This window comes from Sinohyriopsis cumingii, chromosome 4 (assembly GCF_028554795.1).
Source record: "Sinohyriopsis cumingii isolate HCF-2022 chromosome 4, ASM2855479v2, whole genome shotgun sequence".
Classification (NCBI taxonomy): Eukaryota; Metazoa; Mollusca; class Bivalvia; order Unionida; family Unionidae; genus Sinohyriopsis; species Sinohyriopsis cumingii.
The window spans coordinates 133,417,152-133,439,924 of record NC_142964.1 but is presented as its reverse complement, the minus strand read 5'-3'; the positions used below and the strand labels follow the sequence as shown (position 1 = coordinate 133,439,924).

At 34.9% G+C, this 22,773-nt stretch overlaps 1 protein-coding gene across 1 annotated transcript in view; it reads right to left on the bottom strand.

Annotated features, from left to right (window-relative positions):
- The window catches only part of LOC149802116 (adhesion G protein-coupled receptor V1-like), a 513,020-nt gene that overhangs the window by 241,118 nt on the left and 249,129 nt on the right, over window positions 1-22,773 (bottom strand). The window contains exons 39-46 of the mRNA XM_089956897.1: window positions 22,144-22,316; window positions 17,149-17,404; window positions 16,693-16,722; window positions 14,183-14,410; window positions 8,789-8,907; window positions 8,133-8,308; window positions 6,008-6,182; window positions 4,081-4,236 (exon numbers count right to left, since the gene is read on the bottom strand). Of these exons, the coding sequence (XP_089813023.1) occupies window positions 4,081-4,236; window positions 6,008-6,182; window positions 8,133-8,308; window positions 8,789-8,907; window positions 14,183-14,410; window positions 16,693-16,722; window positions 17,149-17,404; window positions 22,144-22,316 (1,313 nt within the window). The remainder of the gene's footprint in view (window positions 1-4,080; window positions 4,237-6,007; window positions 6,183-8,132; window positions 8,309-8,788; window positions 8,908-14,182; window positions 14,411-16,692; window positions 16,723-17,148; window positions 17,405-22,143; window positions 22,317-22,773) is intronic.

Genomic DNA, 22,773 nt, shown 5'->3' with positions numbered 1-22,773 from the left:
TAATCAATCAATCAATCAACCAAGAGATGTCATTCAGAGATGCCACCCATCTGCATGCCTATCAAGAATACTAGCATACCTTTTTCACAATATGAGCATGTTTAAGGAATATCACTGTTTTATGGAATCATCACTGTTCTGTGGAGTTATTAATGGTTTGTAGAATTATCACTGTTTTGTGGAATTATCACTATTCTGTGGAGTTATTCATGGTTTGAATAATTATCACTGTTTTGTGGAATCATCACTGTTCTGTGGAGTTATTAATGGTTTGTAGAATTATCACTGTTTTGTGGAATTATCACTATTCTGTGGAGTTATTAATGGTTTGTATAATTATCGCTGTTTTGTGGAATTATCACTATTCTGTGGAGTTATTAATGGTTTATAGAATCATCAATATTCTGTGGAGTTATCACTGTTATGTAGAATTATCACTCTTTTGTGAAATTATTGGCTTTATGTGATATATCAGTTCAACAAATGGAACAAACTTCCAGAATGACTTTTCAATCTTACCATCCACACATGTATTAATTCTCTCAGGTACATATATGATGCATTCATTCCTTCAAGCACTAAAGCATCAAACTTGCATTTTAAAGGTCACAATAATGGTACACTTGAGTTTTTTTCTCATGTTCTGAGTTACTGTCTCTTCTTTATTCGTGTTATTTCTGCTACCGTGTTTTGAATGCAAGCATCATACTTGTCTCATTCGTTGTGAAATAGTCTGCTTTTCATGTTGTTACAATGCAATCTGTGTACCAGTCTATCAACTAAATAGCTTGAAGGGTGGCCAGACAAAATGGTAGCAGACAAAATGGTACGGACAAAATGGTATGGACATAATGGTACTGGACAAATTGGTATGGATAAAATGGTGCCGACAAAATGGTACGGACAAAATGGTATGGGACAAAATGGTACTAGGATTAAATGGTACAGACAAAATGGTACGACTACAATTTTATTAATATGAAATTTAAAAAAAAACAGACAAGTTTTTACTAAATTACATTAATAGGCTGCTATTGTGAACTGACCATGGCTGATTTCTAATAATTACCTATACGGGGCCCCGAGTGGCTGAGTGGTCTAAAGCGCTCTCAGTTACGGACCACTGCCATCTCACCTCTGTCTGCATGGGTTCGAGTCTCGGATTCGGCTAATGTAGGTATGTGGGAAAGCTTGCCAGTAGCTTCTCGTGGGTCGGTGGTTCTTTCCGGGGTTTTCCCGGGTTCTTCCTCCACCAATAATACTGGCCGCCATGTATAGCCTATCGTGTGCTGAAAAATGGCGTTAAACCCTACAACAACAACAATTACCTATACAAACAATTTTAAAATAAAAAAGCAATTAAAGAAAAATAAAGCGCAAACTACAAAGCTACATGACAAAAGACAAGTACAAAACCTCTGACTACTATACAATATAATTTAGAAATAGAAAAAATTAACTAAAAAATGTCACACATCCAAGGCATACTCAAATAAAATTTATCATATGAGGTCAAACCTTTTAACCTAGTCACAGTCAGATAACATTTATATTGAGCACTCTAGCAATATCTCCCAAATATGTAACCGGATCTCAGTTATTGCAATCAACCACTCTGGTGTGAAGTGCTTCGTTGATGCAAACATATGTTTTCTTCTTTCCAGTTGTTGTTCCCAGTTCCATTTGACGATGCTGAAGTTGAGTGCTATGCTGCTCCTGTTGTAGTTTTCGCGCCAATTTTGTGACGGTCGGATGGGCAAAACCAACAACGTTAAAAGCATTGTGCCAACCCTCGAGTGCATTGTTGCTGCGAGGTAGGTTATCGATGCATCTAGAATATTGGTTCCACAACTGAATTGCGAATCTTGGTGTACATCTTCTTCCTCTCCTTGGTCTTCCAATGAAGTTGTCCTCCATGTAATCACATATTACTTCAATTTCTCGGTATGCTGGATCTGCGGTCAGAATTTTGAAGACTTCTATGATGCTATCTGTTGGAATAAATGCTAGAGCGAGAAGACGCTTGACAAGAAGCGCGAAATCAGGTTCATCTCTATAACGTTCTGAAAAACCTTCTGATTGCAGTTTCCTCCAGATGCACTGACTGAAGTGAAACATACATTCAGTTACTGTTGCCATCAGAAATATATTCTGAAAAGCTCTAATTGCTGCCAATTCAAAATCAAATACAACAGTAACTGGATCTAAACCAGCATGCAAGGTGAGCATTTCTTGAAGGAGTTGTTGATATGCCTGTTCGGTTTTTTTGGATAGTAATGCATACACTGCAGAAAAAACTTCGCCATTGAAAAAGCCATGTATCATGTAGAGTTGATCATATCCACTCGGGCTGACTCGAAATGTGCCATCGGCAAACCAATGTTGGCATCTTGAAAGGGAATCCAGATCATCATCGGCTGCAAAAATGATCATGTTATCTCGGTTGACATGGATGAATGGGTGGTTGCTCTGTGTCTGAGAATAAACCATAATGTCTTGTTGATCATTCAGTCCAGCCATTTGACGATGCCTTCGTACATCTCGTGATAAGGTTGCTCGTTTTGGAAGTAGATGAGTGGCTGCAACTGCAACACTCAGCAATTCATTGTGAACAATCGATCGTGTTGCTTCTTTGGTTGTTTCTGCTCTCCTTTTCATGTTGGCATGAGCTGTTTCAACCTCTACTTGCCCATGCGTTACCGTGTGATTATGAACTCCAACTTCAAGAACGATTACATTCGCTTGTGTATGAATTCGTGCCTTGCACGTTCTTCTTTCACAATGCCAGAGCTCCTTGCCATCACTGCCATCGGTGTTCTTGGTAAATAAATAACCTTGAAATGCAAGCTTGCGAGTCCCTTTTTGAGAAGTAACATATTCTAACATGATGATTTTTTTAAACAAGTTTAAAATATAAATGTTCAAGACAATAAAGTCCTCTTAAAGTTCACTTTGATACTTTGATCAATAAACTCTACATGGCGTACAATACTGTTGTAACTCAGACTGCAATTTAGTTTATTCTACTCTAAACTGTCAGCTTTGTCTGACACCAGATTGGCTATATTTTAGGTTCAACTCGCGCAGTTCGGAAAATGTCACTTGTACGAGTTGTGAAAATTTTGCACAGCAAACCGTCACCAAATATACGCAGTATACACAGGTCTCGTAAGTCTTACCAGGCTTTCTAGTGTGTCACTTTTCCGCTAATCGCAAATGTCACAATTGCTGCAATATATTGTCAGCACATTTTTGACATGCGCGCAAATGACGGGACACCAAAAATTAAGGGTAGGTAAAAGAAAAACAGTCATTAAAATTGCATTGAAATACTATTTGGTATCGTTGCATTTTGAAATATTCGACATAAGTTATTTGCAGTTTCACTTTATTTTTTATAAATAAAATACAATTAACATTTCCGAAGTTACACGAATTTAAAAAAAATCATTTGTATTGGTATCTTTTTCAGTTAGTTTATGGACACGTGAATATTTTAATATGTGTATAAAAATTAAATTTTATTATGATTTTAGGTAATTATTATTTTCATTAGAAATCGAAATTCTAATATATGTACCATTTTATCCTGTTTTGTCCCATACCATTTTGTCTGCAACATTTTAACCATAACATTTTGTCTATACCAATTAATCCTAGTACCATTTTGTCCCATACCATTTTATCCATACCATTTTGTCTGCACCATTTTATCCATACCAATTTGTCCAATACCATTATGTCCACTTAACATATTGTCCATACCATTTTGTCCGTACCATTTTGTCCGCTACCATTTTGTCCTAGTACCGCTTGAAGAGATAGGGCAAATTTATTTCCACTGTAAGTTTTAGTGTTGGAGCTCTTTTTATACCCTTACACTGTGTCCTTGTAAAAAAAAAAACACTTCCACAAAATGATGATTTTATGGAATTTTGTCAACTAAGTCTAGAATTTGGAATTTTGACCCAAAATTCATAATAATTTCTTAAATTCCATAATAGCTGTCATCTCTGCTACCACAATCCAAGTAAAATAAATAAAATCTAACATTTGATTGTAACATATTACAGAACTGACCTTGGTTTGATTCTTGATGAAATACTGTATGCTGGACGTGAAGATCAGTGGCTGGGCTGTTACAGTTGTGTACCATGTGCAAGTCCCTCTTGTTCCACTGACGTAAACCTCAAATGCCATGCAAGAAGTTTGTATCAAGCACTCTCTAGCACATACCTGGAGGGAGGAAAACTATTTCATTAATTTGCTTATTCATGTCATGGATTACAAATTCAAATTCTAGAAGTTTTGAATCAGTTATTCTAATCTGATTCTATTTTGTCTCTTTATATTATACATGGATAGAAACAATTACTTATCTTTCATCAGAGATTCCTGTTTTGACAGAGACTGCATGTAACCAATAGCAACATTCAGAATAATGTAACTCTCACAATTTTATGTCTGCAAGCTGTGGTAATAGATCAATAAAATGCACTGAGTGTAATAAACTATTAACTGCCACACTGCAGACATCATTATTAAAAATCCTTTTTAAGAAAACAAGTTTTGACAGTGCAGTTTATTAATTGTTTCATTTTTATAATTTCAAACAGAGTCATATTGTAAACAGTTTTTATGTTTGTTCTCTTAAACACTATAAATATGGACATTAACTTGTTTATCATTCAGTATTTAGAATTGTTATGATTATGATTATGATTATGAATGTAGCTTTATCAATTTTTGAATCATATCGCTACGATGTCTGCAGTGTGACAGTTTATAGTGATGTCTAGCACTGGGGCATCAATGCCACAGACATGTAGCATGATGTCCCACCCAATCACATTATCCTGACTCCAGGCCAACCAGTTCTAACACTAACCTCTTAATGCTGAGTGCCTAGGGATGCTTCTGTTACTACCATTTTTAAAAATTTTTGGTATGACTCAGCTGGGGTTTGAACCCATGACCTCCCGCTTCTGAGGGCCAGAAGATTATATATATATATATATATATATATATATATATATATATATATATATATATATATATATATATATATATATATATATATATATATATACACACGCACACACCTTTCCCTTGATAACTCGTGCATAACTGGGTCCAAAAAACATAGACTGCACTATGAGTGAGGGCAGGAGTTACAGAGGGACCTCCCAAAAATATCCACCACACATCCAGAAAACCATGGAGATGGGGTGGGCATGGGAACTGGGTCGTTTTTGGCACATACCTGACGTTAAAAATTCTAATCACACACACACACATCTTCTGGCACAATATGTGATGGCAGATCTGGGTCTATATTGGTTGCTGTTGGATCCAAGTTATAATTGAGTATATACAGTAGCTACTGAATGTTCATTTTTAGAAACAGCAGAGATCATCATCACTTGTACAAGTCTGCCCAGCAGCATCACTTGTACAAGTCTGCCCAGCAGCATCACTTGTACAAGTCTGTCCAGCAGCATCACTTGTACCAATCCACCCAGCAGCATCACTTGTACAACTCTGCCCAGCAGCATCACTTATACAAGTCTGCCCAGCAGCATCACTTGTACAAATCTGCCCAGCAGCATCACCTGTACAAATCTGCCCAGCAGCATCGCTCATACAAATCTGCCCAGCAGCATCACTTGTACAAGTCTGCCCAGCAGCATCACTTGTACAAGTCTGCTCAGCAGCATAATTTCTACAAATCTGAAAAGTGGTTTGGAGATGAAGTTAAAAATGGTAATTGGTGACAAACAATCCAAACCACATGGAGGGCAATACCATAGATTTACTGGGCTTTGGGATCAGATGAGCTAAAAATCTGTCCAACTCCCTAAAACTGTCCACTATCTTATGCATTATACTCTCATGGTTTTCTCTCCCACTTTCTCTTAACAACTTTTAAACAAAAGATACTTTTCCTCTTTTGGCTTGTTAAGCAAGCTTACATTGTATAAATTAATCAACAACCAGACAGACTCACTTCAACAGGCTCTTGGCCCTCAGGAACAACCACTTGTACACCCTCAATCCCTCTGCTACCAAACTGGGGTTCTAAAAAATAATCCCGGGCTTTGCCTGGAATTTGTGAAGGATCAGCTGCAGGATTGGAACTCTCAGTGTTGTAGTACACCCTCAGCTGACCAAAACTGCCACCACTGAAAAACAGGTACAGATTTTCATAAACCAACACAAATAAAATCAGTCATTAAATGTTTAGATTCAAGAAAATATACACTGCCAGTTGGATTGAGACTTATTACCGTTATAATGCCCTTGTGTTATGGAAATGAACAATATAAGGGCACATTTAAGCACATTGGAAAAAAAACTAACATTCCATGCAAATACAGTAAAACCAATCTTGAGTGACTTGTACTATGAACAACAACCTGTCATTTATAACTATAATCGTTAAGAAATGAAGAATGTGACCTGTGACATTGATTTTTAGACAAAATATGCATTTTCACACTGCTATGAATTATGACTTTGGAAAACATAGCGTTAATCCTTGTGATCACTTGGAATGATCCACAGGCAACAATCAAATTGTTCTAAACAACACTGCTATGAATGACTGCATCACAAAAACAGATAAAAACAAAGTAGATACTTTTATAAATAAAAAAGAGGCTGGCTACTGTTTTACTAAATTGTATGGGTCCTGCAGATGGTGTCATTTGTTATACACCTAAAGTTCATGTCACTATCATGGTGATGCTGAGGTCATAGGAACACCCACTGAAATTCTTCCTTCAAAGTCATGGATGTACAATGGAACTCCACTATAACACAATAATTGGGGTTTAAAAAATTGAATTTAAACTATTCAGTAATTTTGTCACAGATCATTATGTGTCTGAATTCAGTGGGAAAATTTAACAGCAAAATTAGTTAGATTATGAAAGATGAAAAATATTGAATAATTCTGACAATGCAAAGTTAACTGAGAAAAAAATGTGCATATAATAAGATAGTATTGCACATATTATTATAGTATTGCACATATAATAGTATTGCACACAATATTGCACATAGTAGTATCATATTGCACATGTCCTGTTAACTGTGGACCTTTCATAGTCTCCTATTCCTTGTTTTTCATTGGCTATTTGGCTCGTGCATGAGCAAAAGGGTAAAAGTTGGAGTTCTTTTTTTTTTGCTTAACGGATCCATTATTTTCATATCAAGACCACTCTTTATTCCAAATGCCCATCTTATCATACTTTTTGCAAAGGTTCATCTGTCTGTTTGCAGTTCATACCAGTCTGCCTTACATCTGTGACCAAAAAATCTAAAATCTGGACACAAAACGGATTCCGAAAATGGGCGAACTTTGGGTAGAAAAAAATTCGGTCCAAAAGATGAGGTTTTTCCCTCTGTATTTTGTAGTGCAACTAGAACATCCAGATTATTTTGTATCATTGTAGAGCTACATCTTTCTACCTTTCTATAATACCACCCACTTTAGTGTATCATACATGACCTTGATGCTACAGGGCTCAGCATTAGGATACTACCTCCTGCCACTTAAACTCATCACCAGGGGTTAATGTGTTAACGATTAGGCTTTATCACAGGTACCATAATTGACATATTTCATATCTTAATGATTCTTTGAAATTCACATAATATCGTACAATCAGTTCCAAGTACTTTAAGATAATTAATGTAAATTCAGCTTCTAATGAGTGTTTTATACCTGAATTCAGGCTTCAAATTCATAAATTACTGATATTCTCTCCCCTCTCCCTTCCCCTCTCTTTCTGACACAATACAAATATTTTCATACAAAAACAAACTGTTTTTGTTTGTCTTCTTAAATATTCTAGCATTAAGGAAATGCATTAATATGGGCTGGCTGCACCTACCCTACATCTATCTGGGACAACATGGCTGGCAAATATAATGGCTAGTCAAAAGTCACATTGTCTCTTTCATTGGCCATGAAACTGGGCCAGCAGATGGAACAGTACTGTTTCAGCCAGTTGGCAAGGTTTATTGACAAGGTTTGCCAATCTGAAGCTTAAATATCATTGTCAGTGGAATGTTCAAGTTTTTATGGCCCAGGATATATGACTATTATTACTCCAGAAAGACCTTACGTTCTGATTAGTCCTATATCCTGGACACTGTTTGAAGATGTTTCCTCTACTGTGTACACTGATGCTGAAAGCTGAACCACGCCATGAGGATTGTCATTACTTGGAATGGTAAGTGTGAAGACATTACGGTTTCCAATCCTTCCCAGTGTTGTCCGCAACAGAGTGATCTTTATCTCCTGTAAAAAAAATACATGTTAAATTTTACGAAAGTCACACCATAAAGAATGCAGGCTATCTTTTTCAAATAAAACATTAGAAAAAATCTAACAAGAAAATGCAAGGTTGCTGTACTACATCCATTTTCCTGTTTTCCTTCAAGTCATATTGGGAATAGGCAGATACACAAATAATTAACAGATCTACAGACAGACAAATAATTAACAGATCTACAGACAGACAAAATATTAACAGATCTACAGACAGACAAATAATTAACAGATCTACAGACAGACAAATAATTAACAGATCTACAGACAGACAAAGTGCATAACTGATAAACAAAGGCTACTTCATCACTTTAGAAACTCTATATACAGTTCTGCTGGCCTCTAAAGGTCATTCTCATATCATCTAATACAGCAGACAGACAGACAGACAGACAGAAAGAAAGAAAGAAAGAAAGAAACAAACAAACAAACAAAGAAAGAAAAGCCTACCTCTGTAGATTCAGGAATATCATCTGGCAGGACTAATATACTGATATTTCTGCTGGCCTCATTGCTGACATAGTACAATGAACCATTAGTTGGGCTGACATCATATGAAGCAAGCTGACCTAGAGAACAGTAAATATACATGCAGTCTGTGTGTTCTCTATTTTATTAATTGTTTTAATTAAATTATGCTTAGAACAACTGTTACATGTCATGCTATTATGATTCTATGGTCTTAAATTAAGTACCAGAAAAAAAGAAAAATAACAAGTTTTGAATTTTTTTACAAATAATATATTTCTCTAGAATACAAAAGAAAAATATAAAAAGAACTCACAGTATTGTGAATAAAATCCCAAATAATCCTAAAGTATTCTGAATGAATTCCACTTGAGTTCCAAATAAATTCCATTCCTGAAAGCACTGATATACCAATAGCCTGGAATAGTGTTCATGTGATAACAATCTTGATCTATCACAATGAAAAAATGTATCTAAATGAATTCACAATAATCCCAAAATAAAGATTTAGTCCAAAAATATTAATGAGCACTTAGTCATTCAAATGGATAATGTAAATAAATAAATCCTTTCAAATTAAAACTGAAAACAACTAAAACTGATTCCTCTAAAGCTGTATAATTCTGATGTCAATAACCCTTAAAATAAAAAATGAAAACAAAATAAATAAAGCAGGATGAGTGTCATCTCCCCATCAAGTTCATAAACAAGATCACTTTCTAGAAAGTCAAAAGGCCATGTAAACATGTTTACCTCCATGTGATAATTATCTTAATATATAATCTATGATCATAGACAAATATTAGTTATGTGATATGTTTATAAACAAATACATTTGCCAGGCAGGCCCCAACTCCTAACTTCAATTATGGACAAAAGGTCAAGCATACAATATAAAATTAAATATACAAAACACCTCCCTGCATAAAGAAAGGAAAGATTTATACCATAAAGCTTTCTTTTACACATTATAGTTAAATATACATTTGATTCTATAATAACTAAAATTACATTGGTAGATGTCTTATGAATGATAAAATATATATATAAATTACAGCAATATAGTATTTCTATACATGTGAAAGTGATTCTGCAATTGGATTATATTTTCCCTTTATGTGCCTAATGTTGTAGTCCTGCAACATCAAACTCTACTTTAACACTCTAAGATATTTGTTTTTCATTTTTAAAATAAAAGTAAGTGGGTCATGATCACTGAATACAACAATCAGAGGAGCTAACTAAGCCATTATTTAAGCCAAACATTTCTTTTTGATTGTGGAATAATTTCTCTGGTGCTTGCTTACTGTTTAATACAAATAACACACTGGATGATTCACACCATTTTTGTCTTCTTAAATCAATACTCCACCAACCCCAGCATCACTTGCTTTTAAACAAAAGGCTGAAATTGGAGCTGAATGAACTAGTGCAATCTTAAGTATGGCCTTTAATTTATCAAAAGACTCCTGATTTTGTCAGACCAATGAAACTTGGTTTTCTTACAAAACAAATTAGTCTTTGGTTCAGCAAGTATGGAAATATTTGAGCAACATTTCTAATAATACCCAGCCATACCAACAACAAAAAACCCACTTCAGTTGCTTTATACTATTATTTCCAATTTGTCAATGCAGTCAACAAATCTTGACATTGGAAATAAAAAATGTTTTGGTGACACTGTTCACTTTTCTATAGTCAGTAAACATGCAGAGAATATTATCTGATTTCAGCACAAGAATACATGGTGAACTTCAATTACTTTTACTTGCTTCTATTAAAACATTTTCCAGGAAATAATGAATTTCTCTTTTCAAACATTCCTGCTTGAGAGGATTCAGCCTGTAGGGTTGCAGTTTCACAGAATCTGTAATTTCAACATCATTTTATATTTTATCATGTTGGAACATATGGAAAGATTAGTACTCATATTCCAATAATAGATGTTTTAGTTCACTTATTTCTTCTGGTTGCAGATATGAAAGTTTTTGGTCTAGATTATTCTCAAATTTCTAATTCCAAAGATTATTTCAATAAAAGTCTCCACAGTCCAATTGCATGCCATCAATTAAAACCTTACAATGTGATACAGGTGTAATTATACTGACTGTATGATTAACAGAGCTATCTCTATCGACATATTTATTAATATATTTCTATGGCAAAATTGTTTCTGTTTTCACCTCCCAGGAGTGTTAATAATATGTCACTTAATTTCTTTTAAACTGTATAAGGACCATAATACTTAGCCTGAATAGGATTTTGTGGTATGGAAAAGAGAGCCAGAACTCTATCTCCAGGCTGAAAACTCCTTTCCTTTGTATTTCTATCGTATCTTAATTTCATTTCTGACTGTAGAGTGAAGGTGTTATGAAATACCTGATATGGCTTGTTTAGACCACCATAAATTCTAGTATTTGACGTGTTTCACGCGCCATAGTTTCTTGTAAATATACTTTTTCTTTGTATCGCGTGACGCCTTCATTGCTTGCGCGGCACATGCATAATACATGTTAACGCGTGCGACTATATATATTACTAAGGGATATTGACTGACACAGCCATTAGAGAGAAGCTCTTTATGTATTTAGCTGTTGGGGCGGGATCAGATAATTAAACACTAATGGCATTCTTATAGTCAAACACTATAATGAAATTCTTATAGTCAAACACTATAATGAAATTCTTATAGTCAAACACTATAATGAAATTCCTCTTATATGTCCAATGTTTACTTGACATTTCACATGCCCTTTGACCCACTCCCCGGCTCGGTCACTTCAACCATCCAGACTTCTCATGCACATGTACGTTGGCACTTTCCTGGTAGTTTTGCATCACTATTGCTGCAGCCTCTGGCTACACCTAGTCAGTCCGCACACAGTTATCCGCACCTAGATACTCATACCTAGTTATCCACAACTAGTAATCCGCACCTAGTTATCCACACCTAGTTGGCCAACTTGTTGGCTCAAACTAAGATATACTGGCGATCCCGCCCCAACAGCTAAATACATAAAGAGCTTCCCTCTAATGGCTGTGTCAGTCAATATCCATAAGTAATATATATAGTCGCGCGCATTAACATATATTACGCACGTGCCACACAAGCAATGAAGGCGTCACGCGATGCAAAGAAAAAGTATATTTACAAGAAACTATGGCGCATGAAACACGTCAAATACTAGAATTTATGGTGGTCTAAACAAGCCATATCAGGTATTTCGTAACAGAAGAGCTGTTCTTGATATGTCACAAGCCTTTGAGAACTTACATTTATGATGAAATCTTTCTAAGGCCCTTTGACTCTCAGGGTGATAGAAGATTTAAAGTAATATGGATGCCTAATTCATGCATAAAGTATGGAAGTCTAATTCATGTATAAATATGGAAGCCTAATGGAAGCCTAATTCATGTATAAATATGGAAGTCTAATTCATGTATAAATATGGAAGCCTAATTCATGTATAAATATGGAAGTCTAATTCATGTATAAATATGGAAGCCTAATTCATGTATAAATATGGAAGCCTAATGGAAGCCTAATTCATGTATAAATATGGAAGTCTAATTCATGTATAAATATGGAAGCCTAATTCATGTATAAATATGGAAGCCTAATTCATGTATAAATATGGAAGCCTAATGGAAGCCTAATTCATGTATAAATATGGAAGTCTAATTCATGTATAAATATGGAAGCCTAATTCATGTATAAATATGGAAGCCTAATGGAAGCCTAATTCATGTATAAATATGGAAGTCTAATTCATGTATAAATATGGAAGCCTAATTCATGTATAAATATGGAAGCCTAATTCATGTATAACTTGCTGGAAAATTCCAGACATAAAATTGGATCCAGATCTTCCTTGGCTTAAGGAAAGAGATCAAGATCTACAATTGAATAATAGATTTGAAATTCTATACTGCATGAGGACTCAGATCTGCACTATGGATGTAGATCCAGATCTGCCATGGTATAATAGATTCATACCAGATCTGCCATTACATAATGAATGTAGACCTAGATCTGCAATTGTATAATAGATTCAAAACAAGGTCTGCCATTGTATAATGTATGTTGACCCAGATCCATCATTGTATAATGGATGTAGATCCATATCTGCCATTGTATAATAGATGTGGAGCCAAATCTGACATTGTGTAATGGATGCACACCCAGATCTGCCATTGAATAATAGACTTAAACCCAGATCTGCCATTGTATAATGGATGTATACACTGATTTGCCATTGCTTAATGTAGGTAGACCTAGATCTGCCATTGCATAATGGATGTAGACTGAGATCTGCCATTGTATAATGGATGTAGACCCATATCTGCCATTGTATAATAGATTCAGACCCTGATTTGTCATTGTAAAATGGATGCAGGCCCATATCTGTCATTGTATAAAGAATATAGACCCAGACCTGTCATTGTATAATTGATGCAGACCCATATCTGCCATTGTATAAAGGATGTAGAACCAGATCTGTCATTGTATAATGAATATAGACCAAGATCTGACATTGTATAATATATTCAGACAAGATCAATCCATTGCATAAAATATGTATACCTAGATCAGCCATTGGAAAAAGGATGCAGATACAGATCTGCCATTGTATAACTGATGCAGGCCCAGATCTGCCATTGTATAAATGATACAGACACAGATCTGCCATTGTGTTAAGGATGTAGACTCAGATCTGCCATTGTACAATGGATGCAGGCTCAGTTCTGGTAATGCATAATCAATGTAGACCCATATCTGTCATGATTGTATAATGGATATGGTCCCAGATCTGTCATTGTATAATGGATGTAGACTAAGATCTGTCATTGCAATGTATGTAGACCCAGATCTGCCACTATATAATGCAAATAGACTAAGATCTGTCATTGCAATGTATGTAGACCCATACCTGCTACTATATAATGCAAATAGACTCAGATCTGCAACTGATTAATGCATGGGCAGATCAAGATTTGTTGAATTAAAATAATATATAGAATAATAAATAGATAAGATCCTGGTGTGTTATAGAATTCACTAATCTGGCCTTACAGTCCCCTCCCTCCCCCTCCCCCAGTCCTGAACATTAATGAGTGTACATTATACAAAACAAATACAACAGTACCATTTAAAATGGCCCACAAACAATCATGGAAATGGTGAAAGTACCCCCAGTCCTGAACACTGATAGGTGTACATTATACACAACAAATACCGTAGTATAATCTAATCTGTTTGTACACAAACACATTTGTACATTCTTATTAGCCTCCCAGTACACCATGGCAATGCACAGTGTACACCCATCCTGAACACTGATGGGTGTATATTATACACAACAAATACAGTAGTACCAGTTAATCTGGACTCGCAGTCCACCACAGCCACCACTAGTGTACCCACAATCCTGAACAATGATGGGTGTGCATTATACACAACAAATACAGTAGTACCATTTAATCTGGCCTCCCATTCCACCACGGCAATGCCCTGTGTTCCCCCAGACCTGAATACCATGATCTGGATCATGGTAGGGTTTACTCCATCTGGTTCTAGCACTGACTGACCATTCATGGAAAATTCTGAAACATACAGAACAGTAACATTTGAAATTTGTATTCATTATCATGACCCTTCTTTTTCTTGCTAATGCCATATCTCATAGCTACAAAATCACACAATTTACATGTTTTATATTTTTGTAAATACACTTTACAAAGTTATTGCATATGTAAATATGTAAATCTGTGCATTATGATTACTACAGAAACTTTCAGTATTGTTTTAACAAGCTGAATGGAAGTAAACAATAAGACATCACACTGACATACTTCCACTGCCTTCCTTCATGTTCTTTAATGGAAGCAAATAAACTGACACAGACGGTGCATACATGTGTAGAGAGATATGGAAAAAAATATGTAAAATGATAAGATTGATTAATGCATAGAAAAACATGGACAAATGCATGGAAAGACATGGACAAATACATAGAAAGACATGGATAAATGCATAGAAAGACATGGACAAATGCATGGAAAGACATGGACAAATACATAGAAAGACATGGATAAATGCATAGAAAGACATGGACAAATGCATGGAAAGAGATGGACAAATGCATGGAAAGACATGGACAAATGCATGGAAAGACATGGACAAATGCATGGAAAGATATGAATAAATGCATGGAAAGACATGGACAAATACATAGAAAGACATGGACAAATGCATGGAAAGACATGGACAAATGCATGGAAAGAGATGGACAAATGCATGGAAAGACATGGACAAATGCATGGAAAGATATGAATAAATGCATGGAAAGAGATGGACAAACACATGGAAAGACATTGATGAATGCAATGAAAGACATATTGACAAATGCACAGAAAGACATATGGACAAATGCATGGAAAGACATATGGACAATTGCACAGAAAGACATATGGACACATGCATGGAAAGACATAGACAAATGCATGGAAAGACATATGGACAATTGCACAGAAAGACATATGGACACATGCATGGAAAGATATGGACAAATACATGGAAAGACATGTGGACAATTGCACAGAAAGACATATGGACACATACATGGAAAGACATAGACAAATGCATGGAAAGACATATGGACAAATGCATGGAAAGACATATGGAAAGATGCATGGAAAGACATATGGAAAGATGCATGGAAAGACATAGGCAAATGCATGGAAAGACATATGGACAAATTAATGGAAAGACATGGACAAATGCATAGAAAGACATGGACAAATACATGGAAAGACATGGACAAATGCATGGAAAGATATGGACAAATACATGGAAAGACATATGGACAAATGCATGGAAAGACATGGACAAATTCATGGAATGACATAGACAAATGCATGGAAAGACATATGGACAAATGCATGGAAAGACATATAGAAAGATGCATGGAAAGACATGGGCAAATTCATGGAAAGACATATGGACAAATGCATGGAAAGACATGGACAAATTCATGGAAAGACATGGAGAAATGCATAGAAAGACATGGACAAATACATGGAAAGACATAGGACAATTATATACAAACAATAATGACAGGGAAAACACTGTGTCTGACTTTCATTATCAAATATGGTAAGAGCTGTCTTTGTTGCTGCTACAAACTCATAAAATGATACTCAGCAAAACAGTATTATGCCATTATTGTCATTTCTAAGAGAGGCAAATCCAATAATCCAAAATAAAAATCAAAATGATATTCCTTGCCAAACAAGAAAAAAATTATTGTGTAAAAAGAAAATCATTAATTCTGTGCTGAGTGGCAATTTCTGATCAAAGGCCCTACTTACCAAAGGCTCTACGTAGTTTATCAAATGCCTCTATTTCTGGAAAAAAAGACCCTACTTAGCAAAGTCCACATATGAACCATCAGAAACCTCTAAATCTAGAATAAGACCCTATTTACCAAAGTTTCCTTGTGGTTCATCAAAGGCCTCTATATATAGAATAAGACCCTACTTACCAAAGGTTCCATTTGGATCATCAAAGGCCTCTATATATAGAATAAGACCCTACTTACCAAAGACTACATATGGATCATCAAAGGCCTCTATATACAGAATAAGATCCTACTTACCAAAGGCTCCATTTGGATCATAAAAGGCCTCTAGATATAGAATAAGACCCTACTTACCAAGGGCTCCATTTGGATCATCAAAGGCCTCTATATATAGAATAAGACCCTACTTAACAAGGGCTCCATTTGGATCATCAAACGCCTCTATATATAGAATAAGACCCTACTTACCAAAGGCTCCATTTTGGATTATCAAAGGTTCTATATATATAATAAGACCCTACTTACCAAAGGCTCCATTTGGATCATCAAAGGCCTCTAGATATAGAATAAGACCCTACTTACCAAAGACTACATATGGATCATCAAAGGCCTCTATATACAGAATAAGATCCTACTTACCAAAGGCTCCATTTGGATCATCAAAGGTCTCTAGATATAGAATAAGACCCTACTTACCAAGGGCTCCATTTGGATCATCAAAGGCCGCTATACATAGAATAAGACCCTACTTAACAAGGGCTCCATTTGGATCATCAAACGCCTCTATATATAGAATAAGACCCTACTTACCAAAGGCTCCATTTTGGATTATCAAAGGTTCTATATATAGAATAAGACCCTACTTACCAAAGGCTCCATTTGGATCATCAAAGGCCTCTATATATAGAATAAGACCCTACTTACCAAAGGCTCCATTTGGATCATCAAAGGCCTCTAGACATAGAATAAGACCCTACTTACCAAAGGCTCCATCTGGATCATCAGAGGCTTCTATCACAACTGTCACTGAGACTGTGGAGCCTAGAACAGCACCCCCTGTGATAAGGTTTAGTTGCACAGCAAATGTTTCTGCCTGCTCTGGGAAGTAATCATCAATGATCCTGATCGGGACAGGTTTAGATTTCTCTCCGTCCAGCAGGTTAATCTGGGATGCCAGGACCAAGTAGTCCTCCCCAAGTTTAGCAGTCCCATCTTGTACAGAGAATGTCACTATCACCTTGATGGATAATAAAAGAAATATTTAACGGAACTGGATACAAATTGAAACAAAACATGTAAGCTATATGTAAAGCATACCAGTCACAAGAATATTTGAAGTGATCTAGAGAAAAGGTGAGCAATTTGTTCAAGTAAATAAAAATATGCATCTATCATACTCCATCCATGATGAATATGCATCTACAGTTAAAACAAAATACATGACTCTTCTCAAAATAGTGTGAGTATAAGGATTTATAAACATATATTGTGATGATGACCATGTGATGTACTAATTATCACAGCAATAGTCCCTGGAAAGCACTGATGCTCTACTGGCCAAAAGGAATTTCCAAGAATCCAAGATAAGACCATTTAATTTTTTATTGAAAATGAGATTGGCACCATTTTCATTTAGGACCAACTAGATATGATAAGAAGTCTTTTGTTGAAATCCTCCTGTCGATATCACCATCCATTCAGGACGATTAGCAATTACAAGATTTTCAAGATGGCTGCCATAGTGATCATATTGGATGTAAGATTGGCACCATTTTGGTTTGGGATCCACTAGATAAGACAAGTATTTTGGTGACAACCCCAGTCAATATGACCATCCATTCAAAAGGAGTTTGCAATAAAAATGATTTTCAAGATGCACACCCTGGTGGATACAATGGATGTCAGATCATTTTTATTTAGGACCAACTAGATAATGTACAAAGTCTTTGAATGAAAACCAAATGCCAATATGACTTTCTGTTTGAGTGAAAACCCAATGTCAATATGACTTTCTGTTTAGGAGGAGAAATGATAACAATATTTTCAAGATAGTGACCAGAGCATCCATATTGGATGTCAGGTCAACACCATTTTCAATTTTTACCAATTTGATATCATATCATTTTCAATTAGGACCAATTAGATATTTAAGAAGTCTTCTGGTGAAAATCCCATGTTGATAAGAGTATTCACTCAGGATGAGAATCAACTAAAAGAAATGGGTGAATGTGTGTGTAAAGTTTTGTGGCAATCCTCCAAATAATATAGGAGGAGCAGTGATGATAAGCCTGTAATAACAGATGGAAAGATGTTAGACGGATGATGGATAGGTCACATAAGATGTGCAACAGGGCATCCTAGAAAATGAAGAAAACAAAGATTTAGCTACATGTGCATCTTGAGATAGGGTTCATAATATTCACAAAAATTCCCAACAATCTAAAGAAAACTGCAAGACAAACCATGGTACTGTCTGAGTTAATAAGTTTGTTTCATCCACAGCATTAATCGACAAGACAAAATGAACTTAAACCAAAACGCAGAAGCAAAGTGAATTGTTAATATGCATATTATTACAAATCTATGGTCACAAAGTTACATAACAGAAAAGAAGCCAAACCAACAAGTTTTATAAAACTTAACAAACAATTTAATTATCAAAGTTATAAATGAAAAATATGAGAGGAACTTACAGTATCATGAAGTGAATCTGAGTTACCGTATGTGCTGGCCGATAAGACTATACTTTTTTAGCGGAAAATCTTAGCTTTGTTTTATACTCCAAATTTACTTATATATGGATTTTGTCATCCAAATCACTGTATCTTATGTTCACATAATTTTTTTTGTATGGAAAAAATTCTCCAAAAGTACAAAAAATGTGTAAAATAATGTTTCATTTTGGGGAAGAGATTGTGTATGAAACAATATAGGAGAAGGATTTTAAACAATTAAATGATAGTATTAAAAATTAGCGTACATAAGATGTAATTGTGCTAAAGCAGCATGCATTAGTAATATACATTGTTTGCAATATACGTTGTTTTAATTTGTGTGTTAGAATTGATAAGTTAGAAGATGATTATCCATGACAAAGACAGATATTCCATCACATTGCACCTCATGATCAACTAAAAATTATGCCCCATTATGAGAGAGAGAGATTGTTCAGTAATCTACATTGTATTGTCCACTTACTTGATGTCTGTTATCTTACTCATGTACAAAAGTGCAGTACTATATTCTATTATCAATTAATACCACTAGGTAAGCAATTCCTTCTAGTTTTAATTATCACTTCCATTGTCCAAGAATTACTTGGCTTTGTAGTGGTATCTACATGCTAATTAAATATGCTACAGCTGTAGTCATTTTTTCTGAAGCCACCACCTGTTTGAGGTCAAGATTCGGCAGACTAGATTAGGCTACCAATAGGGAAATGAGGCTACCCATGGGTATAATGAATATGGTACCAAATAATGAAAGGAAATGCCAGGTGGTTACTGATGTAATTTTCTCAGCCAGTGACACCTTTTGAACTGGCTGATAGGACTGACAGCAATTACAGTCACATATAGAATGCACAAAGATCAAAAAGAATTGCCATCTAAGTACAGGAAGAGCACATGCACTTAAAAAAATCTTCATTCGTTGGAAATGGAGAGGTTGTTATACTTGCAAGGACAAAACCGAGGTGTTGATCTGGCCTTGTCTTTTACTTAGAATTGACTTATATATGGATGAAGGATGAAAAATTTACCAAATTTGCTCATTCAACTTAAACTCCACATCGACTTATAGGCCAGCAAATATGGTAGTCCTTATTATGGTCTAGTCCTAAATGAATAAAAAGTTCCTTATAAATTTCAATATCAGAAATGTACTGATCCTCCAAGAACCATGATGTTGTCAAGATGGCATTGTCCAGAATTCCTTTGAATCATTTATAATAGTTCCAGATAATATTAAGTCCAAAAAAGTGAGCACTTTCAATTTCCGCTGAACTGTCCAAGCAAATGTTTTTCCTCTTGAAAAATATCAAAGTACAACATAAAATACATCTGCAGACTTACAACAGGAACACAATAAGTGTGAATGACTCCAAAACAGGAATGAAACTGAATGCTGAATTTTCTCCTTACATACACAATATATTGCAACTGTACTTCGCAATAAACCCCAAGTGACAGCATACAATATTGATTTTACATGGAATTAAGCATATTCACACAACCTAGCACAACCAATGGGAAACCACAGAATTATTCCTGAAACATTGATATCCTATCAGTCACTAAGAAACTACACCATAGGCACATTTTATGTATAATTATTAAGATTATTATTACTAACTGTTAACACATACATAATTATCTATTTATAACTCCTATGCAACATTATACTCAAGTCACATAGGCTAAACTTAAGTAAAGATAGTCTATACACACTACAGCCATGAACAAGAATTATAAAAATTAAAACAATCATGTACCAGAAGTTAAAAAAAATATAAATATACATGTACCTAACAATATCTTTGGCAATGAGTATAATAAACACCAAGTTTCATGGCAATCTATCAAAAACTGTGTAACTAGCTGCACTAAGAACATTCTGTCATACACAACATTTAGCTACAAGACAAAAAGGGCAATAATTCTAATAAAGTATAAAAACAAAGTGATTTGTTGATATGTCCATCAACAGGTAATTATCATAATAATGACCAAGTTTCACAGCAGTCCATAAAAAAACTGCAGTACTATTTGCATGCATGAGACTGGGTCAAATACTGCATTACAATACTGCATTCAGCCAGAAGATAAAAGGGGCAATAACTCCAATAAAACTTAAGTGATCAAGGTGATTTTGTCATTATGCAGATCATCAGGTCAGGATTATAATATTTAAAAAGGGCAACAACTCTAACAAAAATTGCTTGAGCAAAATGATTTGTTGAAATGTGCATCTTTAGTTATCCAAGTTTCATGGCAATCCATAAAGACTAGTTGTATTAGCAAGTGTTGGATGGAAGGAAGGCTGGACAGAAAAAAGGGCAGATACTAAAATTGCTTTTAAAAAGCTGCAAACAATAATCTACAAATAGGATATTTTTAATAAGAGTCACACTGCATGGTCCAAATTAATTTCAAAGCTACCTAAAGGGTTTACAAGTCTGAAAAATTAGTTTTACAAAAGGTTTCTTGATCATCATGTGGAAAGATGATGCTGCAAAATGTGACAATCTTCATAATTCTGATACTTGTACTTACTGGAAAATATCGCTGTCTTCATAATTCTGATACTTGTACTTACTGGAAAATGTGACAATCTTCATAATTCTGATACTTGTACTTATTGGAAATGTCACAATCTTCATAATTCTGATACTTGTACTTACTGGAAAATGTCACAATCTTCATAATTCTGATACTTGTACTTACTGGAAATGTCACAATCTTCAAAATTCTGATACTTATACTTACTGGAAAATGTCACAATCTTCATAATTCTGATACTTGTACTTACTGGAAATGTCACAATCTTCATAATTCTGATACTTGTACCTACTGGAAATGTCACAATCTTCAAAATTCTGATACTTGTACTTACTGGAAAATGTCACAATCTTCATAATTCTGATACTTGTACTTACTGGAAATGTCACAATCTTCATAATTCTGATACTTGTACTTACTGGAAATGTCACAATCTTCATAATTCTGATACTTGTACTTACTGGAAAATATCGCTGTCTCCATAATTCTTATACTTATATTAACAGGACTGAATGAATCTTTCAATTTATTTGAGTGGTTTTCTGCCTAAAGTTGAAGAGAAAAAGCAATTATCAATCAACATCAAACTACTAACACTGATTGAAGTTACATTGTTATGTCAATAATTTAGCCCAAATCTTCAAACTTTGCTTATCATGCATAATACAATTTTTGTGTAAAAATTCCTAAAGGTTACCTCTCCATAACTGCCCCCTGTCCTGACTACACTTAGAAAAGTCCCATTGGTGCTTTCTGACACTACAGGAGAGGCAGGCGAAAGCTCTAGGATCCCATTAGCATTATCATTACTGTTGATGATAATCAGACCATAGCTATCGGAATCTGGGCCAACACGGGGAGAATTAGCCACTGAAAAAAGAGAACCAAATAAAAGTAGATGGTATCTAAAACAACAACCCACTAATTTCCTTTCAGCATACTACATGGCTCTTTCCTACCAAACTATTTTTTCTTTCTCTATTAAACAAATGTTGTGTGGAACCTGCTGTTTTGCCTACATAGATGTATGTAAAGATAATTAACTGAGTAATGGAAAATACTGGAACTGATAACATACATGTACAGGATGCCCTTGCAAGTTTGAACATTCTATGCTACACTCAATCTCATGACAGCAGCAACTAATGATCACTTGACATCGAATTTGAATAATTTTGTAATTCACATTTATTTAGCATTTTTCTTCTTGCAATTTAAATCATTGTATGGTTTTAGAATGTGGTATATTATTATTATTATTATTATTATTATTATTATTATTGTTGTTGTTGTTGTTATTATTATTATTATTATTATTATTATTATT